The 14,589-nt window shown below is 39.5% G+C and overlaps 1 protein-coding gene across 2 annotated transcripts in view; it reads right to left on the reverse strand.

Moving 5' to 3' along the window:
* Positions 1-14,589, reverse strand: part of LOC108049321 (potassium voltage-gated channel subfamily H member 8) — a 64,725-nt gene that overhangs the window by 18,380 nt on the left and 31,756 nt on the right. For both annotated transcript variants that reach the window (XM_044461881.1, XM_044461880.1), the window contains exons 4-10: positions 13,489-13,599; positions 13,242-13,361; positions 10,704-10,841; positions 6,299-6,543; positions 5,370-5,598; positions 4,649-4,812; positions 364-565 (exon numbers count right to left, since the gene is read on the reverse strand). In XM_044461881.1, coding sequence (XP_044317816.1) covers positions 364-565; positions 4,649-4,812; positions 5,370-5,598; positions 6,299-6,543; positions 10,704-10,841; positions 13,242-13,361; positions 13,489-13,599 — 1,209 coding nt within the window. The remainder of the gene's footprint in view (positions 1-363; positions 566-4,648; positions 4,813-5,369; positions 5,599-6,298; positions 6,544-10,703; positions 10,842-13,241; positions 13,362-13,488; positions 13,600-14,589) is intronic.

Consider the following 14,589-nt stretch of genomic DNA (forward strand, 5'->3'; position numbering starts at 1 on the left):
TACACAGTTGTGGTCGAAATAATAGCAGGACCAATTTCAAATTACTTAATATTAAATTATACTTTTGTTTAAAAAATAAAAATATTTATTTGAAAACGTTTTCACGTTGCGTGTTATAAGCTTTGATTATTTCCAATTTAATTCGGGCAACCTAAAGTTAAGATTCAATAAACTTGCATTTAACTAATATTTGAATTGGCTTCAAGCCAAAACATGAAGGTATAAATAAAGGATAATTACTATATTATTTTGATTTTTAAAAATATAAGCTTTATATACGGAGGATACCCATTGAGCTATAATTTTGACCCCACCTGTGGCGGTAACTGCTACTTTTCGGGACCTTCAGAGGTACATACTCACCGATGTTGCTCTCGGGGAACCACTCGTACTCCTTGACCGCTATCACATACCAGATGCAGGCCAGCCAATGGGCGGCCAGCGTGAAGGAGAACATCAGCAATGTCAGTATCATGGCCGTGTGCTGCGAGTATCGATCAATTTTTTGCAACAGGCGAGCGAGCCTCAACAGTCGAGTCAATTTCACAAGATGGATGTGCGATTCCTGGGCGAGAAAATGCATAAAAAATATACATGTAGCCAAACGACCCAAGGCTGTTAAAATGTAAGCGAACAGTAACGAAATGCCACGCCCATTTCGCGTTTCGCACTGTCCATTAGTTTGGTTTTGTCTTCCGTTTTTTTCGCCCAGCTCTTCCCCATTTTCCACTTTTCCCACCGGCTTTTGTTGCCCACTTTTCGGGGCATTCAAATGTACGATTTTGTTGCCTACTTTCCAGGGCTTCCCAATTTTCGACCTGGCCAAGGGGCCACACTAAAAAAAATACAAAATTGACAACTTCCCGGGGCCCGCATGCTCGCGCTTGAAAAAAGGGACGAAATCAGAAGAAAGGATGTCATCAAAAAATAAAAATATAAAGTGTAGGATGAACGGGAGGTGGGTTAAAAGTCTAATGCAAACATAAACAAGCTTATCGGAGGGCCTGACCCGGTCGTGGAACTTGAGTAAATTGAAGGCTAATGCCGTCGTTTAACCTAAGATGGAAATTTTTATTTCTCTTTCGTGATTGGCCCTGACAAAGCGCCTTTTTAAAAGCGGCCTTTAAGTGCACAGTAAAAATTTGGAAATTGTAATTCTTAGCTTCAGAAATAGGATAATAAAATGTGTTAAAGCTGAAAACTGATAGAGTCTGACCATTTCAGTAGGCTCTGCAGCCCACAACAAAGTTGATGTAAAGGTAACAAAGTGTTGGGAAAAGAGGTATGCGAAAACTTGCAAACAGCTTAGCTTGGGCATTTAGGTAGAGCATCAATAGACAGACAGCTACGGCCTTGCTTTTTCTTTTTCATTTGCAGTCTATAGGCACTATTGCACACACAGTGCGTTCCAAGAATATAAGCCTGCAAGCTAAAAAAAAATCTTAGATTCATGGGAAACAGCATTGTTTAGTATCTGATCTATGCTGAAAATTTTTGTTTTCCTAATTTGCTTGGCAACGTTATCTTCTTTGTTTAATTAATATTAGTATTATAACTCTTTAAATACAAAATTTTACAATTAGCTTTATAGTTGCATTTAAACTACTAAATTTATTTTAATATTAATGTATATGTAAATGTAAATATACACTCACTTATTTAAATTTTGTTTAATACATTTTTAATTACGAAAACTTACTTTCAGGAAACGCACTGTTAAATGCGCAGGGTTTCTGTCTGCTTGGGAGACAAAAGCAAAAAACAACATCAAGGCGAATTGTAATTCACGTTGCAATTTGTGCTGCGCTTTCACTTTCATTCTTAGCTTTCCACTCCCATGGTTTTCCGACCACTCCCCCTTTCCCGCCCCCTAAACACTGTCTCTTTCTTTGCTAAAGTTTTGCGCTGCCTCACGCTCCCTTTGTTTACTTTTCACTTTGTGTGAGCAGCGACAGCGACAACATCGGCACGGCAGCAACATCATCGTGCACAGCAGCAACATCCTTTGCACAGCAGCAACAGCTTGGCACCGAAGAGGAAACTTCCTCATTCAACTCCCTACTTTTTTTTCCCAGTGACTGACTGCCTTTTTGGGGTCTCAAAGATAATTAAAACTTTAGAATGAACTAAATATGCAAAAGTTTCAAGTGCATTAGCTCAAATTGTATGCAAAGCGAGCAGGCACAAAATAAATATCAAAGTGTATAAAAATGTAAAAGTTTAAGCCCCAAATACATTCATAAATGACTTCTGGCCAACTTTTGCGTTGCTTTGGAGAGTGTCACAAATTTTTACAATTAGAGAACATTAAAGTTTTATCGAAACTTTTTGTGTCAGCAGCATAGCACACGCCTCTGATTTTGCAAAAAAGAAAAAAAACAAAACAACAAAATAAATAACTTTTTCAGCCCCTCCCCTGAACGTGGCTAAATTTCCTGAAGCGGAAGTCACAGAAAGTGGGGGCCAAAAGAGCCTTTTATTTGATCAGTGTATCCAGCGGAAGTTGGCAAAGAAACAGCTAAGAAAAACCGCAGCATGATGACGGAGCGGTAAAAGAAAATCAATGAAACATGAGTTCGAACGAAATATAGCTCAATTGATAATCCCACTGGGAAAAGTCTGTTCATTAAATCAACAGTTATAGAAAATAGGTTCCTTTTGCAAGCAACTAGGAAAATAGCCTATATCAAATTGTAATTCTGTTTAATTTTATTGATCAACAGAAAATGACCAATTAAAAAACTCAACACAGGATTTTATACAAGCTTTTAGTGTTATGATACAAACTATTTTTACCGCAAATATAAGACTGTAAAAGAAAAGTTATCAACTTCAAGTGTTTTCAGCACAAGATTCCTATTCAAACTTTAAGTATTGCATATATATTTAATAAAGTATGATTCGTAAATGAAAATTTTAATTAAATCTAATTAAATCTTAATTTTAACGAGATTGTTTAATCGTTTTTTTTTTTTACAGAGTTTTTAGAGTCGACCTTAATCGAATGAATACAACTAAATTGCTAAATGCTTTTATGATTTTCTCTTTGTAATGCCCTACTGCGAAATTATTTAGTGGTGCGCTCAGGAAATCCTTGGACTGTCAATAAAGGCGACGACAGCGTTCTCCACTCGGCGCAATCAGAGCGCTGACCACTTCACAGGAGGAGGCGGTTGGAAGGAGCTTCCGACCAGCAAAGTGAAAGCTGAATAACATAAGCCCGCTGGAGAAGTGCCCATTGTCCTCCGACGACCGCTCGAGGGGTCGACTCCATGGAAGCAGGGGACCAATGTGGTCAATGTCATCAAAACTGCACTTAAGGCTTTAAGCTCGCGTCTGCGAAACAGCAGGATATGACACAGTTTTCGGAATTTAAAAATACTAATGCTGTTTTAGCTGCACATTTGGGTCACAGCCTTGCCCTCGCCCACCTACTTAGCCCGTAATTAAAACGCGGACCAGCCAGAAAACTCAGCCGTGGATGCTTTGGCCAATGTAATCGGCTTAATGAGCGGCAACTGCTCTCCAAAGGGGTCAAGTGCTGAGCCGCCCTTTTGTGCCAACGAAAAGCGGCGAAAAAGTTGTCTGCAAATGACAGCTTAAAATAAATAAATTTCGGCATTTTAGGCTGTTAATCTACCAAGGAAGTTGTTATATATTTTCTATTGCATATTGAAAATAAACTCTCGCCCTTATAAAATGGTCGATCTTAATTAGCAATAAGTGTAAGGGAAAACAAAAAAATTAACCTTTATTTTCAGACGTTGCAATATGGTTTCCTAAAAATTACTCTTACGCCACGTAAGCCAGGTCATATTTTGTACAAACAAATTTGTCTCCCAGCTTTCTCAACTCGTCTTTTTAAAAGGAGTCAATAGTGTTAAATGTATTTTTGATGGAGGTCTGAATTTTGAATTAACCAAAGGCAACAGTGCGTATGAGTGATAAACTTTAAAGCCGAGGAGCCGGTCTAAAAACGCATATTTTCTACAAATACCTTAAATGCACCAAAACACCGTGCGAACTTAAATTATTCATAAGTATTTGAACCGCCCTAACTGGTTTTTAAAATCATTGGCCAAAGAATTTAAATAAACAAAAGTTTAGAACTTAATTTCGGCACTATAAGTCTTCTACTCCCTTAGACATCAACAAAAAAATAAATTTACTCCAAACCATAGCTTTGTTTTCAAACTGCACACATTACAAAACCTTAAGCGGCAAACACAATTAAGTGAATTCTAAATTTTTCGCCCCAACTGCACATTTCTATATAATCCGATTAAGTGGCCCAGCGCAAAACTGTGAACTTTTAATATGTATGCATTATGCATGCAGGACAAAATAGTTTTATGCAAATTTCTTAAGGCCATTTACCACTTGAAAATTTGGGCCATAAATAATAAATGGCAAAGCCCCATGGAAAAACCGCAAGGGGATTATACAAATTGACCCAACAATTTGTTGGGAAATTTACAGGACATAATGGTAATGCCAGATCCCCTATGTGAGCAGCCAAAGTAATACATCATCCCTCGAATACCTCGTATATAGAAAAGCCGGGGAAGAAATGCAAATCTGGGCTTAATAATTTAGGGCTTGCTGAGTAAATTTATGCAATCGTCGGCTGCGAATAGTGATTACTCACCTCGCCGTCGTACAAATCGGAGGCGTACAGGTGATCAAAGGGCAGCGCGGCCAGAAGGTCCAGGGCGAACCATCCTCGGAAGTAATTGATGGCAATCTGCTTCGAATTGGAGACAACCTCGCCTTTGCGGGAAACGAAGGTGGTGCGGAAGTTTAGCAGAATATCTGCAATAAAACGGCAATAAAGGCGAGCGGTGAAACAATGTTTACAATGCCCGCAACGAGACAAATTCAATTCCCATCCTCCCCGGTTGAGGATGATGATGATGATTGTGGCTCTGGCTTCCACAGGTGGCCCATAAAAGAGACACCAATTGCTGTCCCTTTGGCGGGGGATGGGTTATATAACTCGTGCGGTGATGGTTAGTATTCACTTAACCTATTGTTTCAATAACTCGGCTTTAAAAAATAGCTTTAAATGCGTATATTCCATTTAAAATTCACCATGATATTTAATTCTTTAGTTAGGTTTACATTGTTTTAAATTTAAATGGTTTTGTTGTTAAGGCTAATAATGTTTATAATATGCATGAGTCACATTAATTTATACAATTTCTTCATTTAAATATATATTGTACTATTTAAATCAGTGGAATAAGTGATTTGTTATTTTCATTTAAAAGCTTTTAAGCTTAAATGAACTTGTTTTAATGAACCATATGTAACATACTTTTTATACCAGAAGGGTAAATCCTTTCCCACCTCTCGTCCAATGCACTCACCTACAATAAAGAGCGCCTCCACAATCACATCCGATACCATTGTCTGGCGATCCGCTTTGGCGAACGCGGCATTGTAGGGCACCATTAGGGCCACGTAGAAGGTGGCCACCAGAATCACCCAGTCCCAGATGCCCTTGAACACCCCGTAATGGGGCAGAATCAAGCGTGACTTTTTTATCGACTGGGTTTTGTACTCCGGAAACGGCGCCTCCGTCGAATGCATAAAATTCTGAAAAATAGATTGTGGGCAAATAGCATGAAATGAAATCCGGCACAAACATGAAAAGTGAATTAAATTAATTGAACCTTTAGAGCGATTAGTTGCCAACCGATTTTTTAATCACATTAGTTGAAGTTAACAAGTTTCCCCTGAAATTCCATCAACATCCATCGCTTGGCACACACATAAATTAGATTTCCTTTTTTATTTGCAAAATTAAGTCGTTCAACAATACTTTAAAACTTTAAATTAACGTTATAGTTTTGAAAACTCATCAAGTCGATAGACTGTGATTTTATATAAAATAGTTTCTAAAAATTTTAAGCAATTCAAAACTGTTTTTAAACTTTAAAAACAATGAAAGAGTCAACTCAGAGATATTACACTTTTTTACGAGTCATTTCAACTTTCAAGCATTTATGTATCTCCTTAATTTATGAAAGTAAGAAAGTTTTGTATTGCTTATTAGTTTTTATAGGACATTAGACATTATACTTCAATTTAGTTTGACGTGCTATCTTATTCATGTTCAGATTTATGGGTATGGAATTTTTCTTCATGCATCAGAGCAGAGCACTTTAACAATCACCGGGTTTAAAATGGTAATTTAATGTGACGTGGCAACAACACTGTTGTTGTGGCCTGCTGCTGATGGCCGGTGGCTCTTAGTGTGGCCAAAACCCCCCCGTCCCCCGGCTGTCATACTCACATTGCCCAGTTTCAACTTGGTCTTGACACCGCCCTTTTCCGGCTTGTAGTGCCCGGAAAGCTGGTAGAGGACCGCCCTGCTGCGCCGGCGGCCCATGTGGCAGCCGGCGGGAACGTCCAGGTTGTTGCCCTCCCCCGCCTCCGCATCCCCGTCGCTGGCCGGCGGTCCGCCCAGGCCGGGCAGTCCGCCCAGACCCAGCATGCCGGCATTCGAGCCGGCCCGGAACCGCGCCCCCAAAAGGGCAGCTGTAAGGGCAAAAACTTACAGAGTCGCAACAAAAAAAAGAGCAACAAAATCAGGCAGGATATTTTTGGATGGTTTGGATGGGTTGGGGTTTTCGGTTTTCGTAATTACAGTGATTTACCGGATCGGTGTGTTAGATTAGAAAGAGCACAAAGAGAAAGAACACATAGAATTTTACACATAAGACATTGTGAATTATTTGTCATGGTTAATTTTTAAGATTTTGTTTTTAATTTAAGCTTTTCTTAGTTAAATCGGTGACAGTTTCGGTTTAAAGTGTATTTTTAAAGCGTCACTTAAATGCAGATGTTTGTGTGTGTGTGTTTTTGCACTCCCTCAGTTGCAACCTCTCCTTGGGAACATTTTCCTGAAATTTGGTCGACTTTCCGACAAGTTAAATAAAGCTTTCCCTCTTAAATGCTCGGCTCCATTTATTATTTCTGCTGAGTTTTATTTGTGCAGCTTAGTTGGGCAAAGATGGTGTTAGCTTTTGAGCATTAGTAAAACAAAGTTTTCTTTTTAAATGTTTTTTTCTTTTTTATTTTTGCTGAGATTTGTTACAGAAACTTTTAAATGGAATTTGGAAGAATGTTAAAGCCTTGAATTTTATTTAAATTATGTTTATCGAGGGCGGACTTGCCCCTCATTAGACACTTTTGGACACTTTAACCTCACTGATATCGAAACCCTTGGCAGCCCTAAATAATTTATAATCTCCTTCGATGGCTGACAAATATTGGCCAAACCTCGGTCACCCCAACAAATCAGGCGAATAAACATCATATTTCACAGCCGCACAAACAAAACTCGATAAGATTTCCCACCCACGAAAACTCCCATATTAAGCGTCGCAAAAGGCCCATTAAATTGAGTTTAATTCTATTTGTGTTTGGTGTCTCAACAGGACAGGCATGCTATAAATAACAATTAGCTGGATGGTGAAAAATGGACCCAAAACAAATTTGATACGATTCCCATTCCATCGTGTGCTAATTATAAGCAAAAAAAAAAAATAAAACCACAAAATTATGCAAATAACGGCCAAGAAAGTGACCATTTTTTCCCAGTCCCATTTGTCTTTTTTTCCTGTTTTCATTTCATTTAATTTCTTTTATATACTACAGCCAATTTTGTTGACCGAAATATGATTTCAATTTTAATACCCACAACCCACGAAAAGTCCAGTTTGACTTCGGTGCTGTCATATCAAAATGCCAATTAAGCTGGGACCGCCACCTCACTGGTATATATATACTATATATACGTATCCGTAACCAAGCAACAGCCGTTGACTAAAAAAAAAGGTCAGAGAAAAATTAAGAGATAAAAAAGCATCTCAGTTTACGCACCACGCATACACAAATGTTTTTCAGACCGGCGTAAAAAAGGTGGGATACTTTAACAAAATATGCACAACTCATTCGGGAACGAGGGGAAAATTCACTGACAGGCTTAATGATGTGTGAAACGATGGTCATCATCGCATAACTGTCACAATGCGATAACGATTATGCTCTGACGATGCCGATGTCGATAATGCCATTTCAAATCCTGCTCATCAAAACGCGCTTTATGACAAAATTCTGAACACTGCTCGCCTAATTATCTTTCCTCACAATTTTCCCCCGCACATTTTCCTTGCGGCCTTTGTCACAGCATTAATTTCCCATTGACGTAGATCGGCACTCGAATTTTCCAGCCAGCTTGATTCAAGCTGGAAATTGGGTTTGCCAAGGTTGGTTGGCCCGGACTTAATTTCATTTGCATAAATTAACAAAAATTGAATCAAGTCCGGCCGCTGCTTTGGTTTCAGTATAGATTAATTCGATATAGACTGCATTTCATCTCACTGGTTTCTGGCATCGTCTGCTTGTCCGTCACTCAATAGCCAAGTTAATGAAATTCATTACCGAATGTTGTCCGCCAAGTAAATGTATGTCCATCTAACACAATTACATACGTAAGCCTTCTGTTGCAGGAGGGCGATAAGAGCGTGTTGCAAGTATTTGTTGCAATTGCAATCTACGTGTGCAACATCTGGTAAACATTGGGTGTGAATTTCCATTCCCTGTGGAATGATTGCTTTCGAGGTATATTCAGCTGAAGCAGCAAAGTTCCTAGTACATTCTTTGAATATTTGAAAAAATAACTGAAAACTTAGTTCGTAAACTTTTAGATTATTAACTGAATAGCTTGAAAATAAGAAATGTAGAGTTTGAAACAAGCCAATTTTCTGTGACAACTAAAATTCGATATACTAATGCACCTTAGTGTTTATTTGTCCTGAATTTAAGTCCCATCAATACCATCAGCACTAAATAATTTAGAGCTTCACAGGCAGGTAAAGAGGAGACAGAAGGACCTTGCCATCCTGTCAGTCAGCATACGGTGCAGCAAATCCTCTTAGGATTCTCCTGCTCGAACTTCAAGTGGCTTCTGCTCGGTTTGCATGGCCCGTAAATCTGCAGGCCAGAAGACGGAATTCAGACGGCAGCAACAACAGATGAATAACGATGGTAATAAAGCTGCAAATGAAAAGGTCAGAGGGCGGGGCTCTGTTTTTTATCCCAGCATTAGCTGAATTCCTCGGCGACACATGCGAATCGAGAGTGAAGGAGAGTAAAGAGAGTCCTGCCATGGCAGGAATAAGTTGTGACGCTGTCAGAACTGTTCGAGTGGTGCATCAATATTTCAGCATCCTTTGGGGACCAGCAGCACACGTGTGCCGGTGTGTCCAACTTTTTTGTCTGATTAATCCAGTGAATTAGACAGAGAGCATATGTGATGTGCCTAGCTCAACTGGAAAAGAACTCCAAACAAAGACATTTGGCAAGGGCTAATTAAGGTAAATGCGTTGATTGAACTCCGGAGAACAGACTCAGATATAAAAGTCTGGCATTAATGCGAATATTTAATGCGACTCATTGCAATCATTATCATTATCATTATCATTACGAATTCAGTCACTTTTGAGCACAATTTCGGCCGCCCATCGACCAGATTATAGCCACAAATCACAGCTGGCTCACAGAGAGAATTGCCCGTGAAAGACGAGTTTAAAATTAACGTTGAAATATGGTATGCATACATCCAGTTGTCAGGGACACGCGCTAGTGAAAAAGGGGAAAACGGATGAAAAGTCGGCAAGGACTCAAAGGAGCGACCGCAGCCAGCCAGCCGGAGTACCTTCCTTCCCAGTTTCCCAGCCAGGAAGCTAACCAAAAACTCTCTCTCTGCCAAAACCAAGCGAAACCAAAAGTTCAACAGAACTTTGTAGGAATATTCCTGGCCGAGGTTGAGGTGACACGCTGACACAGCTCGAAAAAGGTAGTAATAACTGACTTTTAATGGCTCTTGACTGAGGAATACCCTGCCATGAGATTTATAGTCCTGGCTTCTTTACGATCTAAACTCCTAAAATTGCTGAACAGCTAAATCTGTAGCTTTATATCAGCAACTTATTTTAGTCCTGAAGGTAACTTTATGAGCCACAAGAACTATTCTTCAAAACATTTATTTAAAGAAGGTAAGCCAATTATTAAGGGCTAACTAAGCTTGTTGAAAACTACAAAGGGTTTTTTACTAAAAATATATTTGGCAATAAGTAAGCCACTATCATTGCAAATTTAAATTTAAATTGTCATTTTCATTAAAGCATTTCATTAAGCTTTGATTATTGAATCCCTATAAATGTCCCTCCATAGTTAATCATTATTTATTTAAAAAAAAATGTAAATTTAATATTATTTTTATTAAACTAATTGAAACTTTAATATCTTAAAGTGAAGAAGTAAACAGGCTAAACTATCCTTTGACTTACTTTATTATGCAGTGTATATTTTGGCATATTCATTCGCATGCCGCAGACACATTGGGGTTATGTCACAAATATTTAAGCAGTCTTCAGAAACAAAAGGCTTACCCAATCAAAATATTTGGCCATTTCAAGGGATCTGAGGGAATGCATCACTGTCAGTGTGTTGGCTTGTTTATGTGTAGGTGCTTATTAATTCATTATTTTGGGGGATTGGTGGTCTGCGATTGAGTGTGTAAGTGGGTATTTGTGGCTTTTTGTGCACGCTTGGGTTTTCGGCAGTAAAGTGCATTATTTATACCAGAAGCTTATTTTCGGCAGGTGGTGTGGAAGTGGGTGTATACTTACCGCTATCACATTCCTCGTTCACATTCATCTCCAGCATCTTGGTGTGCGTGATGTCCTTGTGGGAGGCCAGAAAGAGCACCACATCCCGCTTTTCGTTCTTGATGGGCACAATGTCGAACAAGCACCAGAATGGGGCACCTGCAATGGTTTTTTTCTTTAATCAGTGGCGCAGAAAATGAAATTTCCCTGCATCGCGCATACGCGACGTGGCCTGCGGTCGCCTAGCTCAATAATTGTCCTTGCAGTGGCAAGTGAGTTTCACTGGTGGCTACACAATGTAAACCTCATCGATGAAAACCTCAACTTCGATGGCAGCCAAATATATCCCCCATCAAAAATCGGTAGTCTAGCTAGGCGTTGGCCCAGTTTTTAATTGGCTGTTAAATACCTTAAAAACTACAACAATTTGTGCGGCTTGAAATTGACAAATAAATTGCATGGCGATTCAATTAGATCGCAATTATTGGCCAGGCCCGCATTTTAATTATCACGCGCTAATTACACACCCAGCCCGAGGTCAACCAGATCCAGTTCACCCTCAGTATCGCAGTCTGCCCCAGCCAATGCATAATTAATAAAACATAGCCGCAGCACACACGAGAAAAGAAAGCCCAGGGGTGGGAAAAAGGGGTGTTCTACACTAAAAAACAAGAGAGAACGCTATAGTCGGGTGTCCCGACTATCAGATACCCGTTACTCAGGTAAAGGGAGTGCGAGGGAGATGGAGATAGAAACTTTGATCACGCATAACTTTTTAACGAATGGTCCGATTTGAAAAATTTCTTCTACATTTCGATAGGTATTGATAAACACAATAAAACTGCATTTTTACTTTTCCGAAATATTTAAATTTTTGAAATCGTATATAAGCGATTGTGGGCGTTAAAGGGGGCGTGGCACCTTTTTGAAACAAACTTGCGCTGCGTAGGAACTCCTAGAATGTGCATGCAAAATGCCAATCTTCTAGCTTTTATAGTTTCCGAGATCTCAGCGTTCATACGGACAGACAGACAGACAGACAGACGGACAGACAGACGGACAGACGGAGAGACGGACAGACGGACAGACGGACAGACGGACATGGCTAGATCGACTCGGCTAGTGATCCTGATCAAGAATATATATACTTTATAGGGTCGGAAACGCTTCCTTCTACCTGTTACATACTTTTGCACGAATACAATATACCCTTTTACTCTACGAGTAACGGGTATAAACATCCCAGATAAAATTAGTATTCCGTGGCATAGAATATTTTAACACTTTAGTATTAGATAATTTTTTGGTTGAGCTAGTTTTGCCTTCTTTGCTTAGAGCAGCTAATTGTTATTATATTAACTTATTTTTTCTTAGTGCATGCCCTCCAGCTCATCGGCCGTCGGTTAAAAGTTTTAAACGCTTCGCTAATTAAAAAACTTACACTCAAAGTTGATGGATCCATCCATCTTGGGCTTATCTCTGCGCCGGGCTTTGTCTTGATTAATCGTGACCTCATTAGGGCTACAAAATACCGCGGCCTGGACGTGCGAAAATGTTAAGAGCACAATTTATTGTACGCCCAGCATGTCAACGAGCCGTGGCGAATTGTAAGGATATGGATGGGTGGAGGTGGAAGTGGGTGTGGGTGTCCTGCGGGACTTGAACATGAACATGAATCCCCCGGAGAACCGCAGGAAACTAGCTCAAGTCTGTCGCGCTTAACTCAATCACGAACAGTTTTCCACCGCCACAAAAACAAGGCGGCAGCCACTGACTTAAATTATAAGTCAATGGTGGTTGTGTGCTCGGCAAACTCTGCAGGTGCGACCGCAATTGATTGGCAACTTTTCACTCTTGTCCTTGTAGTTTTTTCCGACTTTTGTCATTCGACGAACAGCCGAAGAAAAGCAATAATACTCCCTTTATGTGCACATGAAAAGCTCACCAATTTTCCTGGAATGGAACGACAATAGAGAGGTCCTGTTGCATGAATGCCAATATGACAGAGGGCTTTCGACCAAATTAGAAGCTTCACAAAACCTTAAATAAGCCTTGCTGTATGGGATTTGTGAAGTTCTCATTTACATAAAGTTGGAAGGCAATGATAAGCATACAATAGCAACGATTTAATTGGAACTGGCCAAGTTTTTGAATACTAAAAGTTGTCCATTACACAATTTGTATAAATGTATTCAGCATTTGTGGGTCCTGCTTTTAAAATTTGAGATTTGAATGTCTATTAACTTGACAAAACTTAACACTTCTTGGTTTGGATTCTTTGATTCTTAGATTAAGATCTTAAAAGTAGTGAAAACATATAAACCTATTTCCTAGCCACCCCAGCTTATCAAGATTTCGACTTTTTAATGATGTCTCGCCTTCTCGGGGCTTATTAAACTTAGAAAGTTTTATCCTGTGACCATTGGCAACCACAAGCTCTGAAATAATTTCCTTTCTAGCACTCCACGCCCAATTTTCATGAAAATTTTTAATTAAAAAGGCGGCAGAAACAAGACAATTTTCGCAGCATTCCCGCACATCGTAATTGGCAGGGCTTACCTTCCTTCTTGTAGAAAATAACCTCCAGCTTCAGTTCCATCTTATTGGAGAGGCTTTTCTCGATTTGCTGCTTGTGCTCCTCCTTCGTATCCGGTCCGTAAAGGAAATGACATGAGCAGCCTGTTTCGAGAAGGCCGGAATTTCGCCGGAGTTTGCGTTTGTTTGCAATTGAATAAAATGGTACAATACATTCAAATGAGTATTCAAGTGTTAAATAAGTTGAGTCCGTCCGACGGCTCGTCCTTACCCTTTTGCATAATTTGCGCGCGTGAATATCCTGTCAAATCCACGAACCCATCCGAGCAATAAACAATTGGATTGCCATTTGCCTGCGCATTGCCGAGCACAAAGTTCGAGTCTGGAAATGGAGGAGAAAAGTTGGATGAGTGGGGGAAAAGCGGGTGTAACAATGGGGAAATGTAGTTGGGGAAAACGGCAATGCGGATGGGTGATGGTGAAGGATGATGTTCAGCTGCTTTTCATTTGCCATGAAATATTGTCCCGACAAACAACGGTAATAAGACAAGTCCTGCTGTGTGTCCTTTTCAAGAAAAATGAGACTGACGGGCTCAAGTTGGCCGTCTCCTTAAAATGCACAATTTCCATATTGCCAGAAAAATGTATACTAAGGATTACCGAATCAAAAATGTCCTTAACTATTAACTTAAGTTCATCAAAATGATATTGATTTAATCTAGATATATTCGTTTAAAATTAAGCTATAGGTTTCCTCATATTTTTTAATAGTTTACCATTTGAATAGAATTCGTATTTATTGCGCTTCCTTTGGCATATTTTATTTATTGCTACAAGCAGTTCTGTATTATTGTGAGTTTAACCTTTTCCTTTTACGACTTTGGCATTTGCACTTGACCTTCATGTTTGGCACATGCTGCGAACACTTTTATTGTTTGCAGAAATAAACAAAAAATCTGAGAAACATTTAATTAAATTTTTCGGCAAGCTCGCTGCAGAAAATGAAATTTTTTTGTGCCATTGGGCCAATTTCAAATACAGGAGTCCTGGAACTACCCTGTGAAATCCAGCAGAAGTGTAGCGTCCTGGATTTGCGATTTGCGCAGAGTGCATTTATTTTTAGCATTTGCAAAGAACAAGCTTTTCCCAGCGTGCTTTCCTCTTTATTTACCTTTTCAATGCAATTTCATAAATAGAAACGTTTCCCACACCCACACCCTCGTCCTAGCAAACATATCCCTTCCTGTTTCTGAAGGACTGTGAATAGAACGAGAAAGATCGTAATTGCTGACACAATGGACAGATTATATGGGGATATACATGTATGGAAAGTAAGGATGTGGATGCATCAAATTGAATTGAAAGACAAGCC

The sequence above is a fragment of the Drosophila rhopaloa genome, unplaced genomic scaffold (assembly GCF_018152115.1).
Source record: "Drosophila rhopaloa isolate 14029-0021.01 unplaced genomic scaffold, ASM1815211v1 contig_115, whole genome shotgun sequence".
Lineage (NCBI taxonomy): Eukaryota > Metazoa > Arthropoda > Insecta > Diptera > Drosophilidae > Drosophila > Drosophila rhopaloa.